Source organism: Crocuta crocuta, unplaced genomic scaffold, assembly GCF_008692635.1.
Source record: "Crocuta crocuta isolate KB4526 unplaced genomic scaffold, BGI_CrCroc_1.0 scaffold53, whole genome shotgun sequence".
Lineage (NCBI taxonomy): Eukaryota > Metazoa > Chordata > Mammalia > Carnivora > Hyaenidae > Crocuta > Crocuta crocuta.
Window position 1 is genome coordinate 2,147,820 of NW_027529432.1, and position 15,027 is coordinate 2,162,846.

At 50.9% G+C, this 15,027-nt stretch overlaps 1 protein-coding gene across 1 annotated transcript in view; it reads left to right on the forward strand.

Moving 5' to 3' along the window:
- VPS51 (VPS51 subunit of GARP complex) overlaps positions 1 to 15,027 on the forward strand; it is a 16,286-nt gene that overhangs the window by 707 nt on the left and 552 nt on the right. The window contains 9 exon segments of the mRNA XM_077759771.1: positions 252 to 381; positions 11,626 to 11,772; positions 11,853 to 12,072; positions 12,139 to 12,500; positions 12,503 to 12,732; positions 13,071 to 13,286; positions 13,422 to 13,640; positions 14,320 to 14,441; positions 14,542 to 14,629. Of these exon segments, the coding sequence (XP_077615897.1) occupies positions 252 to 381; positions 11,626 to 11,772; positions 11,853 to 12,072; positions 12,139 to 12,500; positions 12,503 to 12,732; positions 13,071 to 13,286; positions 13,422 to 13,640; positions 14,320 to 14,441; positions 14,542 to 14,629 (1,734 nt within the window).

Consider the following 15,027-nt stretch of genomic DNA (forward strand, 5'->3'; position numbering starts at 1 on the left):
GACGCTCTGACAGGCCCCGGGTAGGGGGCGTGGCCCGGGCGCTGACAGCCTTAGGATGGGGCCTTGGCCGAGTCTGAGCATTTCAAATGCTGACAAATCCCAAGTGGGACCGAACCCAGTAACTCCTGTACCACGTCCAGAATCTATGTCTAGGATTCCAGACAGGGGAGGGATGGGGGTTTTCTTGCACTGAAAGCCAGAGGGACCCGAGTGCCCCCTGACCCGAGCACTAACAACCCGGTTTACTCCAGCTGCGTAGAGAGTGCCCCCTGGCCCAGCTGATGGACAGTGAAACAGACATGGTGCGGCAGATCCGGGCTCTAGACAGCGACATGCAGACCCTGGTCTATGAGAACTACAACAAGTTCATCTCAGCCACAGGTGATTCCCACCGGGACGGACCCTTCGCTGTCCCGCCGACCTGTTCCCCCGTGTGCGGAGGGGAAAGCAGCAGGGGATTCAGGGGGACAAGACCCAGATTCCAGCCCGTCCCTGACATTAATCCGCCCTCGCCTCCCTCTCAGAGCTTTTGTGGGCAAATGATTATAGAGGTGCTAGCTGCCCAGAGTGTTGTTCTGAGGTCAAAGGAGAGGGAATTAAAAAAAAAACAAAAAACGATGAAATTTTAAACCGAAATGGATTTATCTTAACCACGTAGAATCCGTGGCACTAAGTATGTCTCAGTAAGGGTTTCTTTCTCTCGTTAGTGGTAGCTTTCTTCTCTTGTCCAGGTCTATCTTGAGGGTGGGCTTGTCTCTGTCTTTGTCTCTCCCTCCTTCCCTTCCTCACTTCCTCTATCTACCTCCCCTCCCCCGTTTTAAATTAAGCAAAGAGACAGAAAATGTATGACATTAAGGGACACAAGTTCATGTAAAGGTTTTCTTTTTCTTTTCTTTTCTTTTCTTTTCTTTTCTTTTCTTTTCTTTTCCCTCCTGCCCTCTTTATTCTCTGTCCAGGACAGTGCTAGACAACGGTTAGCTATCATGCACACTAACTTCTGTCTTATGTCAGTGAAATGCACTACTCAGAGTTTTTGTGATAATTTTGGACCCACGTGTACTTAATCCTAGAGGCAGATCCTGGGGGTCCACTTGTGGTCTGTGAGAATGTTGCGTGAACCTCTGTGAAGGCCACTGTGACGTCTCTTACTCTACTGAGTGTCACAATGCCGGATGTAGTAACATATAGTTATTGTTCTTTTATCTGATTTGAAGCAGGCTCAGTGAATAGGCACCTCTGTATTTGCTAATACCAACGCCAACCAGCAAGAAATCCTTCCTGTGCTAAGAAATTTCTCACAGGAATTTTGCAGACATTACACTTTCCATTTCTTGGAATTTGTATTCTTTTGACATTTAGCTCTGGTTTAACAAACCACCAATAAGGATGTTTTGTTATTTTATCTTTTTCCATAGAAAGAGAGAAAATTATAAATTGAGGGTTGGAATCAGGGGTTCTAAATCAACAAATACTGTAAAGTTTTATATCCATTCAAGTAGTCATTGAATGCCTCTTCCTTCCTTCCTTCCTCCCTCCCTCCCTTTCTCCCTGGCTTTTTTTTTTTTTTTTTTTGCCAAGAGCTGTTCTGCATATTGGGGATACAGCAATGAACCAGCTAGATCGAGCTCCTTCCTGGAGCCCACCTTCTAGCTGGGGGACAGACAATAAATGAATGCACAAATAAAGCTGGTAGTAAGTACTAGAAGAAGAAAATCGAGTAGGGAGAAAAGGGCGCCTGGGTGGCTCAGTCGGTTAAACATCCGATTTTGGCTCAGGTCGTGATCTCATGGTTCATGGGTTCCAGCCCCGCGTCGGGCTCTGTGCTGACTGCCAGCTCAGAGCCTGGAGCCTGTTTCGGATTCTGTGTCTCCCTCTCTCTCTCTGACCCTCCCTGCTCGTGCGCGCTCTCTCTCAGAAATAAATAAAACATTAAAAAAAAAAAAGAAAGAAAGAAAAGGGTAATGTATGTTGGGGTCTGCCTTTAGCTAGGTAAGTATGAGAAGGCCTCTTTGAGGTGGTGACATTTGAGCAGAGCTCTGATGAGAAAGAACCAGCCCTTGTTGGGGGAAGAAACAGCAGTGGCAAAGGCTCTGAAGAGAGGGGCACGTCGGGTATGTTCCAAGTGCAGCAGGGAGTTTAGGGGGAGGTGAGGGAGGAGAGTGGCAGGTGACTAGGGTAGATAGTTAGTGGGAACCAGATTTTGTAGGGACTTAGAAGTGGCTCTGGGGATCCTGCTCTGAGTGAGATGCAGCGAGAAGCATGGGTGACCTGATCGTTGTTTTAAAAGGACCTCTCTGTCCACTTTGCGGTGAATGAACTATAGGGAGGCAAGGGTGGCAGAGACACGCCTTCGGAGCCCTTTGGAGCAGCCCAGGCAAGATGCTGGTGGAGGGGACCAGGATGGCACCAGTGGGAAAGTGGAATGAGTCAAGATTTTCTTTCTGAATTGGTCAGGTGAAGGGTCTGCAGTTCAGAGAAGTCTGGAACTCGAGGTACATGGAAAAAGACCAGACCTCGTAGGGAGAAGAGAAGAGGTCTAAGGACTGAGCCCTGCAGCAGCCTGACATCCAGAAGTCATGAAGAGATGGGAGATCTCACAAAGGAAGCAAACATTTGGGGAGGTTTGAGGACAGTCAGGAGCATGGATGTCTTAGAAGCCAAATGAAGAAAGCATTCCAAGGAACGGACTTGATCAGCTTGGGCGAAACATTAGCGTAGGGAGTGCCTGGCAAGAGCCAGGGAGAGCTGTGGGAGCAAAGCCTTCGGGAAGGGGAGAGGGGATAGAGCAATGCGTGCTGGGGAGCTTGGCCTTAGCCTTAGCTCCACAGAGCTTATCTACTGTAGAAGGGAAAGCAGAGTGTGGGCGGGGCGGGTCAGGTGGGCAGATGTGCTGGAGTGCAACCACCCAGAGCATACGAAGGAATTTTGCCTCTATCCATACTAAGTGCTGAGCCTCGCAAGGTGATTAGATACATGAGTCATGTGGTAGATCTGTGTTTTGACTAGATCCCTCCAGCCGCACTTGGAGGAATGGGTTGGCGAGCTGGCTGGAGGCAGGTCTTTTTCCTAGTCCAAGGCAAAGATTCGGGGAGCCTACGCCGGGGTGGTAGTCGTGGGGCAGGACAGAGATGGACAAGCTGGGAAGTATTTGCAGCAATATTGACAAGATGCTGTGTCGAGGAGCTTTGGGTATAAGGAATGACCCCGAGGTTTCAGCTGGACCCCTGCATGGTGGATCTGGTGCTCAAGAAACTATGAGGAGATCAGGTGTGGGACAGGAACCAAATGAGCTATGCTGGTTTTTTGGTTTGTTGCTTTTAGTTTCTGAAAGGGAGCCAGACATGAAACGACCCTGGAGGGTACTGTGGCCCTTGCATCATGAAGGCCCTGGTAGATCATGAGAAGGATTCTGGTCTTTATGATCATTCTGGAGATCCACATCGGATATTAACAGCATCTCAGGTCAGAAGGAACCTTGACAGACCTAGTCCAATCCATCTCTTCTGTCCCCAGAGTACCTCTAAGGAGTGACCTTCTTTTCTTTTTTTTTTTTTTAATTTCTTTTAATGTTATATTTCTTTCTTTCTTTTTTTTAATGTTTTATTTATTTCTAGGAGAGAGAGACAGCGCGAGCAGGGGAGGGTCAGAGAGAGAGGGAGACACAGAATCTGAAGCAGGCTCCAGGCTCTGAGCTGGCAGTCAGCACAGAGCCCGACGCGGGGCTCGAACCCACGAACCGCGAGATCATGACCTAAGCGAAAGTCGGACACTTAACCGACTAAGCCACCCAGGCGCCCCTTAATGTTATATTTATTTCTGAGAGAGAGAGAGTGAGCAGGGGAGGGTCAGAGAGAGAGGGAGACACAGAATCTGAAGCAGGCTCCAAGCTCTGAGCTGTCAGCACAGAGCCCGACGCGGGGCTCAAACCCACGAACTGTGAGATCATGACCTGAGTCGAACTTGGATGTTTAGCCGACTGAGCCACCCAGGCGCCCCAGGAGTGGCCTTCTGATTCACGCTGGAGGCAGGGAGCCTTTACCAAGGGGTGGGATCTCAGAACCCTGAGGCTAAGGGAGTCAGATTAGCTGACTAGAAGGCAGACACATGTGTAGGTCCGGAGCTCAGAGGGCAGATTGAGGCTGGAGGGATAAGCCTGGCAGTCAGCTGTGAAGAGGAGGAGGAGGTTTTAAAGGGAAGCATGGTGGGATTGCCCAAGGACAGACAGGATAGAGCCTGAGAAGGGGCGGAAGCCCAGAACCAAGCTTTGAGGAATGCCTGTTTGATGGCCACGGAGAAGAGGGTGAGCCTGCAGCGGAAACAGGAGTGGTCACAGAGGGAAGGCGGGGTCAGCGTGAATGTATGTCCACTCAGCTGATTTCATTCATTTGTTCACTTGCTTGCCAAATATTGGATTGCCTGCGTGCCGGGCACGACTCTAGGCACAAGGCTGTAGCTGCAAACAAGACAATTTCTCAGCCATCACAGAACATACATTCTAGAGAAAGAGACAGTTGATACAATCGTTTTACCTGTCAAGGGCTCTGGAGAAAACAAAACAGGATAATATGTAGGGGGCGGTGGTGGTTGGGAGTGGTTCCGAAGGGGGTGGGCAGAGAGAGGGTTTTGTGAGGTGGTGACCATTAGGGCAAATGTTCTGAGAGATCTCCCAGAAGTGGAAGTGGGGAGGGGCTGGTGATTGAGTTCAATCACCAATAGCTAATGCTTGGATCAGTCATACCAAGCATTGGTCAAGCTTCCACAAAACTCCGAAAGGAGAGAGTTTGAGTTTGAGAGCTTTCAGGCTGGTGATCACGTGGAAGCATGGGGGAAAGCTCTCTGTCCCTCCCATGTATGTGGTCCTATGCCTCTCTGCCATCTGGCTGTTTCTGAGTTGTATCCTTTCATAATAAACCAGTAATCTAATAAGTAAATTGTTTTCCTGAATTCTGTGAGCCGCTGCAGCAAATTAATTGAACCTGCAGAGGGGTCATAGGTGGGGACCTCCAATTTATAGCCAGTTGGTCAGAAGTCCCAGTGACAGCCTTGACTTTGGACTGACATTTGAGGCGGGGGTAGGGTAGTCTTGGGTGACTGAGCCCATAACTTGTGAGATCTGACACTAACTCCAGGCAAGTAGTGTCACAATGAAGTTAAATCGTAGGACACGCTTCTGGTGTTGCAGAATTGCTTGATGTGTGGAAAACCCTTACAGACACCAAAAGCACAAGCAACAAAGGGAGAAAAAAAGTAGGTAAATTGGGCTTCATCAGAATTAAATTTTTGTATTTTAAAGGACACTGTCAAGAAAGTTAAAAGACAACTCACAGAATGGGAGAAAGTATTTGTAAGTCATAAATCTAAAAAGGGTCTAATGTCCAGAATATATAAAGAACTTTCGCAACTCAGCACTAGAAAGACAACTGTATTTAAAAATGGACAAAGGATTCGAATCGACATTTTTCCAAAGAAGATTCACAAATGATCAATGAGCACATGTAAAGACGTTCACCATCATTAGTTATTGGAGAAATGCAAATCCAAACCACAGTGAGATGCCACTGCCCCCCCCCCCCCCCCCGGGGTCNTGGAGGATTGGAATTCTCATACATCGCTGGCAGGAATACAGAATGGTACTCCTGAAAATAGTTTGGCCATTCCTCAAAGAGCCAAGCACAGAGTTAGCATATGTTCTAGCAGTTCCACTCATAGGAATGAATACACTGAAGAGAACATGGTCATACAAAAACATGGATGTGAATGCTCATAGCAGCATTGTTCCTAATACCCAAAAGAAGTAAGCCAGTGGCCACCATGTAACAACAAACAAGGGTCCGTACAGTGAAAGATTACTCAGCCATAAAAAGTATGACCTACCGATGTCGTAGACTTTGGGTCTGGAGTTCTCTCTTGTCTAGAAAAAGAGCAGACGCAGGATTAAGATGCGAGAGAGGCTAATGTCGGGAGGAGAAAAGAGCCCTGAGTAAGGGGCCTTGCTCCATTTTTATTAGGATCAGAAGGCTTACAAGCGTGATGGACGTGCACAAAGAGACAACAAAACCGTGAACATTAACTCATGAGTGTGAGGGAAAGGGGGTTTTGAAGATATGCGGTGTTAGGGGTTTGGGTCAATACAAAACAAAATCCTGGCGAGGGGCAGATGGATGTTAATGGCGAGCATGAGGCGCCAGCCTAGGGGACAAGACCAGCATGCCACCTCAGGGTCAACAAGGCACCTTTCTTTTGCTAATTAGCTCTGCTTCCGGCAACTTCCAGGCAACTACTGTGGTCTGCAGCCCTGTTTACCTATTTTGGTCCTTCCTTCCTGTGAAAGTGGCTTTCCGCTATTGTACTAAATTGGGGGGTGTTTCCACCCTGAATACCTAATCTTGTTTACCTAATCTTGGATGCTTTCATCCTGAGGCTTCCTATTCCCCTTATGCCTTGTTAACCCATGGGTGTGAGTTTAGGGAATTCCTAAGCTTACTTCCCACATACCGATACACGCTATCACGCAGAGAACTTTGCAGTCATGCTAAATAAAAGAAGCTAAGCCCAAAAGGCCAAATATTATATGATTCCACTTATGTTAAATGTACAGAACAGGCAAATCCATAGAAACAGAAGACAGATTTGTGGTCGGCAGGCATGGGGAAAACAGGGAGTGATAGCTAAGGGTTCCAGGACTTCTTTTTGGGGTGATGAATGCTCTGGAAATAGATCGTGATATCAGTTGCACCGTCTTGTGAAGACACCAAGAAAATACTAAAAACCACTGAATTTTACAGTATGTTGATTATATCCCAGTTTAAAAAAAAAAAAACAAAACACCCAACCAGGGATCAAGTCTGGTTTGGCCTGCGGGCTATAAACTTTGCCAGCCTGTGGCCTCCACACTGAGTTTTGTAATAACAGCATTTATCTGTTTCAAACTTGAAAAGGTCTCTCAAAGATCGTGCAGTGAAAAGCGTCTCGCCATTCCTTTTCCCAGGCAAAGACAAAGCAGCCTTTAACACCGAAGATTCACAGACATACAGAAAAGTGCACAGGTCGTAAGTGGACAGCTCTGTGAGTTTCACAAGCGGAACAGGTCTACGCTGTCAGCACTCAGGTTGATAAGCTGCAGACTAGCACGGCCCTCTCCTACCAGTCAGCGCCCACTCCTCTCCGAGCTAGCATATTAGTGTCCAAACAGTTACCATTTGCCCTAGTGCAAGCTGCTTCTGTCAACAAGTGAAATAGTTCTTTTTTTTTTTTTNGTGAAATAGTTCTGAGGGCACCTGGGTGGCTCAGGTCATGATCTCACAGTTCATGAGTTCAAGCCCCGCGTCGGGCTCTGGGCTGAGGGCTCAGAGCCTGGAGCCTGCTTCCAATTCTGTGTGTGTCTCTCTCTCTCTGCCCCTCCATTGCTCACGCTCTGTCTCTTGGTCTCTCAAAAATAAATAAAATGTTAAAAAATTAAAAAAAGAAATAGTTCAGAGATCTACAGTGTAGTATTTATCACTCAGTGGTATGGATTATTTATTTTTTGACATGATGGAACTTTAATTTCTGATTTAGTGGCTCTGGGCCTGTGTGCTCAGCAGCAATGACACTAGCAGTAGGTTTTCTTTTACTCTTAATTTTTTTAAATGTTCATTTTTGAGAGCAAGAGAGAGAGCATGAGCCGGGGAGGGGCAGAGAGAGAGGGAGACACAGAATCGGAAGCAGGCTCCAGGCCCTGAGCTGTCAGCAGAGAGCCCAACGCGGGGTTCGAACTCATAAATTGTGAGATCTATGACCTGAGCCAAAGTCGGATGCTCAACTGCCTGAGCCCCCCAGACAGCCCCAAATTTCTAATCCATTGCTGGGTTCTGTCTGCTAATTTACCTACACACCCCCATTTATTAACTTATCTGTGCATCTCTATTCGTAAGAGACACAAATGTACCATTTTCATCTTTGCGGTTTTTATTAACATTCTCGTATCAGTGTTAGGTTTGTTCCACAAATTAATGTGCAAGCTTTTCTAATTGCCTCTGCTTGTGCACTGCTTACACAGAGCATTGGATTGAGCCACCCTTCTGAGCTCTGGGAGCAGCCCTGGGAGACCCCCCCACTCCCCCGGGCCTGGCCCCTGTGCGTGGAGGGGAAGGAGACTGTTTTATTGGACCATTCTCTAGTCCCTCTGTTTATGTTTTCTGTTCTTCTGGAATCCGCTTAGGTGAATTCTGTTTTTGTAGCAAATTATTCATTTCATTCGGGTTTTCAATTTCTTTACGTGGAATCGAGCAAAGTTGTCTCTTGTGAGTATTATGATTTGTGTATTTGTGATTATTTCACCCCTTATTTCTTATTTTGTTTTTTCCCCTTTAAAAATTAGGTTAGCTAACATTCTATAAATTTTATTTTTTATCCTTTTTTTTTTCAGTGATCCTGATCTTTTTGTTAAGTTTATTTATATTGGAGAGGGAGAGAGAGTGAGCACACAGGGGAGGAGGAGGGGCTGAGAGAGAGGGGGGAGAGAATCCCAAGCAGGCTCTGCTCTGTCAGCGAGTAGCCCAATGCAGGGCTCGATCTCATGAACCATGAGATCATGACCTGAGCCAAAGTCAGATGCGTAACCAACTGAGCCACCCAGGCACCCTGAGTGACCCTGATCTTTGATTTATTAGTTCTCCCATTTAAAAAATGTATTAATTTCTTTTTTTTAATATTAATTTCTTTTAGCTTTACTAATTCCTTCTTTCTGCTTTCTTTTCATTCTTTTTTAGTACTTTTTCTAACTTCTTGAATTGAATGTTTATTCTAATTGATTAATATAAGAATTTGAAACGGATTTCCTCTGAAATTGCTGTAGAGAGCTATATCCTATAGGTTCTGATATAGTGTTCTCATTGTTGTTGCAATTTATTTTTATTTCCCTTTTGACCCAACAGCCGATTAAGAATGAAGTTTTCATTTTTTCTCCAAATGATGGGGTCTCTTTGTTTTGTTATTAATTTCCAATTTAATTGCATCGTGATCAGAAAGTGCTGGTCTGTATAATTTCAATTCTTGTCATTGTAAACTTACTGAGATTTTTAAAAAAATTAAAACATTTATTTATTTTGAGAGAGAGCATGTTAGCAGGGGAGGGGCAGAGAAAGAGTGAGAGAATCCCAAGCAGGCTCCATGCTGTCAGTGAGGAGCCCAACATGGGGCTTGATCTCACAAACCGTGAGATCATGACCTGAGCTGAAACCAAGAGTTGGACGCTTAGCTGACTGAGCCAGGTGCCCCCTGAGATTTTTTACATTTTTTTTAAGACCTAATATGTGGTGAGGTTTTGGTGTATTCTGTGGAATCTGAAAATAATTCAATATGAATAAGTAGGTTGCCCATGTTAGTTCTTTAGATCTTCTATAGTTTCCCTTGGCTTTTGTCTACTTGACCTATCGGAGATCAATAGAGGTGAATTAAAGTCTCCAGATACATTTCTGCTTCATCCTCCTTAACTTCCTTTATGAATATATTTTTATTTTTTAAAAAAATTAATGTTTTTAATTTATTTCTGAGAGAGAGAGAGAGACATTGTGAGCAGGGGAGGGTCAGAGAGAGAGGGAGATACAGAATCTGAAGCAGGCTCCAGGCTCTGAGCTGTCAACACAGCCCGATGTGGGGCTCAAACCCACGAACTGTGAGATCATGACCCTAGCCGAAGTTGGATGCTTAACCGACTCAGCCACCAGGCGTCCCATGAATATATTTTTAAAGTGGTCTCTGTACCCAACATGGGCTCAAACTCATGATGCTGAGATCAACAATCTCATGCTGGGGCGTCTGGGTGGCTCAGGCGGTTAAGCATTCAACTTCAGCTCAGGTCATGATCTTGCACCTCATGAGTTCCAGCCCCACATCCGGCTCTGTGCTGATGGCTCAGAGCCTGGAGCCTGCTTCGGATTCTGTGTCTCCCTCTCTCTCTGCTCCTCCCCCACGCTCTTTCCCTCTTTTTCTCTCTCTCTCTGGAAAATAAATAAAGGTGGGGCGCCTGGGTAGTTCAGTCGGTTAAGTGTCCGACTTTGGTCAGGTCATGATCTCATGGTTCGTGGGTTCGAGCCCCATGTCAGGCTCTGCGTTGACAGCTCAGAGCCTGGAGCCTGTCTTCAGATTCTGTGTCTCCCTCTCTCCCTGACCTTCCCCTGCTCATGCTGCCTCTCTCTCTCTCTCTCAAAAATAAATAAAACATTTAAAAACTTCAAAATAAATAAGCAAGCATTTAAAAATTTAAAAAAATAAAGGGAGGCCAGTTGGCGTGATTTTGTGGCTCAGTTTTAGCTGTTCAGGTGCATGGGATAGGTGACTAGTTGGGCATAACGCGCAGTAGGGTTTCACTAGCAGGTAACGGAGGGAGTGGCAAAAGAGGCACAGGGCTTGCAAACCCGTGATGACACGGGTGGTGGGTCCGGGACCCTGGGGAATGGGTAGGGAACTGCCGCCGTGAGAGGTGTGATGAGTCGTGACCCTGTGCTAGGGGCGGGCCGCCTGGGCGAATGATCAGAATTACAGAAGCGGGTGAGGCTTGAGGCTGAGATGGAGGGAGGCAGGTCTGGCCCAGGACAAGGAGAGGGTGGCATGGAGGAGGGAGAAACAAGGGTGGGTGGGACTGAGGAAGTGGCAAATGGAGAGTCAGGAATGCCTGGAGCCTCATCCACTCGGATGGTCATGTCCACCAGGAGGTGACAGTGATCAGGAACTGAGAGGCGTGGCAAAGAGGACAGGAGGGACGGCAGCAAGAGGGATGCAGTTTGATGGCCGGGCCTTCATAGCTGGGGTCTTTTTTTTCTTTCTTAATGTTTTATTTATTTCAGAGAGAGAGAGAGAGAGCATGAGCAGGGGTGGGAAAAGAGGGAGATACAGAATCTGAAACAGGCTCCGGGCTGGCAGTCAGCACAGAGCCGGATGTGGGGCTCAAACCCACAAACCGTGAGACCATGACCTGAGCTGAAGTTGGACACTTAACTGACTGAGCCACCCAGGCGCCGCAATAGCTGGGGTCTTAATAAGGGAAGAGTAGAAACTATCTAGCCAGGGGCCAGGCCCTGAGGCACCGGTTACGAAAAGAAAAACTCTTAGGCAGGTTTCTCTTACGACTAAAGGGAAAGGACCCTTCAGAGAAGATAGGACATGTTCTAGAAGGTGGAGTGAAACAGCTTGGGAAGTCTGCGGAGATAAGGGTGAACAGTCTCCACTGTGTCAGACAGTGCGCTGGGCATGGGGGGCACCCCTGGGAAGGAGCAGACAGGTTCCTGCCAAGTGCTCTGTGCCCTCTTTTGGCATCTTCTCAGCGCAGGGACTGTGGCCCCATGGGCTGTCTCCCACACCGAAGGGGCACACGAGGGGTGCTCAGAAAATGCCGCCTTCCCTCCCATTTACTGTGGCCAAGCACCATTGCAGTCTTTCTTGCACTGACTCATCGATGTGACCCTCGAGGAGGTGGCTCAGAAGCATTTGGGAAGGAAGGTTGTGCGCGCGGGCATGTGTGCGTGTGTGTGTGTGTGTGCGTGTGTGTGTGTGTGTGTGTGTGTGTGGTGGGGGGAGCAGTCGGACCCTGCCGCAAGCTGACGAGCGGTCTCCTTTCCCCTCCCCCGCGACCCTTGGCCCCGCCAGACACCATCCGGAAGATGAAGAACGACTTCCGGAAGATGGAGGACGAGATGGACCGGCTGGCCACCAACATGGCGGTCATCACCGACTTCAGTGCGCGCATCAGCGCCACCCTGCAGGACCGCCACGAGCGCATCACCAAGCTAGCAGGTGGGCCCTGCCCCCCAAGCGGGTGCCGGAGCGGCGCCCCCGAGGCTCTGGGGCTGACACCGCCTGTCCCCGCGCCCCAGGGGTCCACGCGCTGCTGCGGAAGCTGCAGTTCCTCTTCGAGCTGCCCTCGCGCCTCACCAAGTGCGTGGAGCTGGGCGCCTACGGGCAGGCGGTGCGCTACCAGGGCCGCGCGCGGGCCGTGCTGCAGCAGTACCAGCACCTGCCCTCGTTCCGCGCCATCCAGGATGACTGCCAGGTCATCACGGCTCGCCTGGCTCAGCAGCTGCGGCAGCAGTTCAGGTGTGGCCCCGGGGCCTCCCCCACCCCACCCGGGGCCTGGGCCTGNCGCCACCTCCCGCTTTGCAGGGAGGGCGGCTCGGGCGCCCCCGAGCAGGCGGAGTGCGTGGAGCTGCTGCTGGCCCTGGGCGAGCCGGCCGAGGAGCTGTGTGAGGAGTTCCTGGCGCACGCCCGCGGGCGGCTGGAGGCCGAGCTGCGGAGCCTGGAGGCAGAGCTGGGGCCTTCCCCTCCGGCTCCCGACGTCTTAGAGTTCACCGATCACGGCGGAAGCGGCTTCGTGGGTGGCCTCTGCCAGGTGGCCGCGGCCTACCAGGAGCTGTTCGCGGCCCAGGGCCCGGCGGGTGCCGAGAAGCTGGCAGCCTTCGCCCGGGAGCTGGGTGGCCGCTACTTTGCGCTAGTGGAGCGGCGGCTGGCGCAGGAGCAGGGAGGCGGGNGCGCCTGGGCCACCACCTGCAGGGCCTGCGGTCGGCCTTCCTGGGTTGCCTGACCGACGTGCGGCAGGCTTTGGCTGCGCCTCGCCTGGCTGGAAAGGAAGGCCCGGGCCTGGCCGAGTTGCTGGCCAATGTGGCCAGCTCCATCCTGAGCCACATCAAGGCCTCGCTGGCAGCCGTGCACCTCTTCACCGCCAAGGAGGTGTCGTTCTCCAACAAGCCCTACTTCCGGGTATGGCCTGCCTTTGGGCTTGTTTNCTGCACAGTCCTTGCCCCAGGCACCCTGGATGTGCTTTCAGGCAGCCATGAGGAAGGCTGGCACTCCCTGGGGGGAGGGGAAGGCTCCGAGGGCATCTGCAAGCAGGGTCCCCAGCGCTGGCTTTGTCCCCTTCGCACTGCCTCGCCACGGGGGTGGGGTGGGGGGGGTGGGGGCTGCTCACAGGGATCGGAATGCAGGATGAAGCTGTCCCTTGGAGAGGGGCCAGGGCATTTAGGGTCCCAGTAGAGGGTCCCCGACAGCCTGCCTGGAAGAGGGGACCCGCTGTGTATCTGCGGCCCTCCTCCTCGCAGGGCGAATTCTGCAGCCAGGGTGTCCGTGAGGGCCTCATCGTGGGCTTCATCCGCTCCATGTGCCAGACGGCCCAGAGCTTCTGTGACAGCCCTGGGGAGAAGGGGGGTGCCACGCCACCGGCTCTGCTCCTGCTGCTCTCCCGCCTCTGCTTGGACTATGAGACAGCCACCATCTCCTACATCCTCACCCTCACTGATGAACAGTTTCTCGTGCAGGTGAACCGCTGCCTCACAGCAGGGAAGGGGATGGTGGTAATGGGAATCCAGCCCGTGCCCAGCTCCTGATTGCCGGCGGCTCCTGAGCCGCCCCCAGTACTCACTGTCCCTCTGTCCTCTGTGTCCCTGGCTCAGGACCAGTCTCCAGTGACCCCTGTGAGCACACTGTGCGCAGAGGCCAGGGAGACGGCACGGCGGTTGCTGACCCACTATGTGAAGGTGCAGGGCCTGGTCATATCACAGATGCTGCGCAAGAGCGTAGAGACACGGGACTGGCTGAGTACCCTGGAGCCCCGGAACGTGCGTGCCGTCATGAAGCGGGTGGTGGAGGACACGACGGCTATCGACGTGCAGGTGCAGGCCCCGGGCTGGCCCGGAGGGGTCCTGATGCCCCGGGCTCCGGGTTTTGGGAGATAGACCGCCCTCGGGGGATCAGGGCAGCGGGGCGGAGCGGGGGCGGAGCGGCGCCTGCGTTTGTGGCCCCCCTCAGCCCTGGATCGTCGCATCATCACCTGCATGTCACCTGTGGGAGGAGGCTGAGGTCTAGAGTCGCCCAGGGAATCAGGGCAGGGTGAGCCCTGCAGGTTGAGCCGTAGGACCAAGTCTAATGTCCCCCCCATGTCCCGCTCCACCAGTTCCATAAATAGCGACCAGGAACCAACTAGATACCAGGTCCCCCACTACCCTGTGGTGCTTGTAACAAATGAGTTTGTAACTTATTGTTACTATTTTGTTTAATGTTTATTTATTTTTGAGAGAGACAGAGTGCGCAAATGGGGGAGCCGCAGAGAAGAGAGGGAGACAGGGCCAGAAGCGGGCTCCGTGTCCATAGCAGGGAGCCTGAAGTGGGGTCCGACCCCACAAACCGTGGGATCACGACCCAAGCCCCAAATCGGATGCTTAACTGACAGCCACCCAGGCGCCCTGGAGTTTGTAATTTTGAGTGTCCTTGGCCCTCACCCTGGGCGCCTGGTGGGCTAGAGGGTCCCCTTGCTCTGGCCTCCGTACAATGGGTGCCCCCTTCCACCACCAGGTGGGTCTTCTGTACGAAGAGGGTGTCCGCAAGGCCCAGAGCAGTGACTCCAGCAAAAGGACCTTCTCCGTGTACAGCAGCTCTCGACAGCAGGGCCGCTACGCACCCAGCTATACGCCCAGGTCTGTCCGGCCAGGGTAACCCTGGGGGGTGGGAGGGGAAATGGACAAAGGACAGTGTGGGTACAGGGTGGGCTCTGATTGCTTGTCTCCGCCCACCCAGTGCCCCAATGGACACTAATCTCTTGAGCAACATCCAGAAGCTGTTCTCGGAACGTATTGACGTGTTCAGCCCTGTGGAGTTCAACAAGGTCCGAAGTCCCCAGTGACCCCACCTTCTAGGGGCCCTTGGGAAGGTTGGCTCAAGCATCTGACTCAAGGATTTNCGCGGCCCTCGCCCTGGACCTTCATGCGCCCAGCCTGGGGCTGGATGCCAATCTAGAATGCCTCTGACCCTTGTCCTTGTTACCACAGTAGTTCTGGGTCCTCATCAGGGATTCCTGGCCACATGGTAGTCTCTGCGCCAACCCAGCCCACACTCAGGGACCTGGTGTTCTTTTGCCTGTAACCCAGCAAGCCTCCCCGCTGCCGGTGTCTGTCAGTGCTGACTCCCATCTCTGCTTGCTCTTTATTTTTATTTTTATTTATTTATTTATTTATTTATTTATTTATTTATTTATTTATTTATTTATTTATTTATTTATTTATT